We start from the raw sequence: 1,492 nt of genomic DNA on the forward strand, positions 1-1,492 counted from the left end.
GTTGGGAACAAGGAGCAGCGAAGTGCGCTGCTCGACTTTGTAAGAGAGACTCACCTTCCTTCTTTCCAATTTGACCTTTAACTTATCTTTCAACTCTCTTTTGCTTAAAGACTCTAAAACACTTTGGTGGCATCGACATCTTTGTCTCGAATGCGGCGGTCAACCCGGCAAAGAGCCACATCCTCGAAACGTCGGACGAGGTCTTTGAAAAGGTACGATTTTTGCTTTGTTTACATTCTTTTTCACCTTGTTTCTAATGGTTTTTCCCTTTCCTTAAGATTCTGGCCGTGAACCTCATCGCGCCCTTCTCCCTCTCCAAGGACATTGTGCCGCACATGGTGAAACGGGGCGGCGGCAACATCATCTACATCGGCAGCGCCTCCGGGTACATGTACCAGGGGGCGCAAAACCTCTCGGAGCGGATGGCCGCCTACGCCATCTCGAAGACCGCCCTGCTCGGCCTCACCAAGGCAGTGGCTGGAAAGTGTAAGTGACCATTTTGACAATGGGTTTTTCGAAATCTTGATCTTCTAAAACTCTGTTTCTATTTTGCTTTACCAGGCGCCCCGCTCAACATTCGCGTCAACTGCGTCGCTCCGGGCCTGATTGAGACGGACTTTGCCGTCAGCATCACCGGCAGCCCCGACTACCCGGGCAGCTTTCTCCCGCTGCAGNCGGCAACATCATCTACATCGGCAGCGCCTCCGGGTACATGTACCAGGGGGCGCAAAACCTCTCGGAGCGGATGGCCGCCTACGCCATCTCGAAGACCGCCCTGCTCGGCCTCACCAAGGCAGTGGCTGGAAAGTGTAAGTGACCATTTTGACAATGGGTTTTTCGAAATCTTGATCTTCTAAAACTCTGTTTCTATTTTGCTTTACCAGGCGCCCCGCTCAACATTCGCGTCAACTGCGTCGCTCCGGGCCTGATTGAGACGGACTTTGCCGTCAGCATCACCGGCAGCCCCGACTACCCGGGCAGCTTTCTCCCGCTGCAGACCATCAAGAGGTAAAATGAGCAATTTTCAAGCCCTTGAATCGTAATTCTAAAAACCTCTTTTTACAGAATCGGCCGCGCCGAGGAAGTGGCCGGCATGGTCGCCTTCCTCTGCAGCAAAGACGCCAGCTACATCAGCGGCGAGACGTGCACGGTGGCCGGCGGCAATGGTACGCGACTTTAGACCAAAGAGAAGAAGAAGTTTGAAGATGAAGAAATCAAAAGTTAAAAAATTAAAAACATGTTTTCACCTCTAAAATATCAGCAGAAAGAGAGGGAGAGGGAGCTGTAAAAGATAAAGTAGAGGNAGAAGAAGTTTGAAGATGAAGAAATCAAAAGTTAAAAAATTAAAAACATGTTTTCACCTCTAAAATATCAGCAGAAAGAGAGGGAGAGGGAGCTGTAAAAGATAAAGTAGAGGAGTGGAATAGGAGAAGAGTAAAAGGGGAAGAAAAAGTAGAACGCTAAAATGCGTTGAAAGTTTTGAGCTCCAGAG

The 1,492-nt window shown here is 49.6% G+C and overlaps 1 protein-coding gene across 1 annotated transcript; it reads left to right on the forward strand.

Annotated features, from left to right (window-relative positions):
• Positions 1-110: 110 nt before the first annotated feature.
• On the forward strand, positions 111-1,180 carry LOC108356739 (dehydrogenase/reductase SDR family member 4-like; the record flags this gene model as incomplete). Its single annotated transcript, XM_017607840.1, has 5 exons — positions 111-212; positions 279-486; positions 562-708; positions 885-1,008; positions 1,066-1,180. Coding segments are annotated over 5 exons (696 nt in total), but the record flags the coding sequence as incomplete, so codon positions are not given.
• Between the last annotated feature and the right edge of the window lie 312 nt (positions 1,181-1,492).

Source organism: Rhagoletis zephyria, unplaced genomic scaffold (assembly GCF_001687245.7).
Source record: "Rhagoletis zephyria isolate East Lansing unplaced genomic scaffold, Rhagoletis_zephyria_1.1 Rzeph_scaffold_64248, whole genome shotgun sequence".
NCBI classification, from domain to species: Eukaryota; Metazoa; Arthropoda; class Insecta; order Diptera; family Tephritidae; genus Rhagoletis; species Rhagoletis zephyria.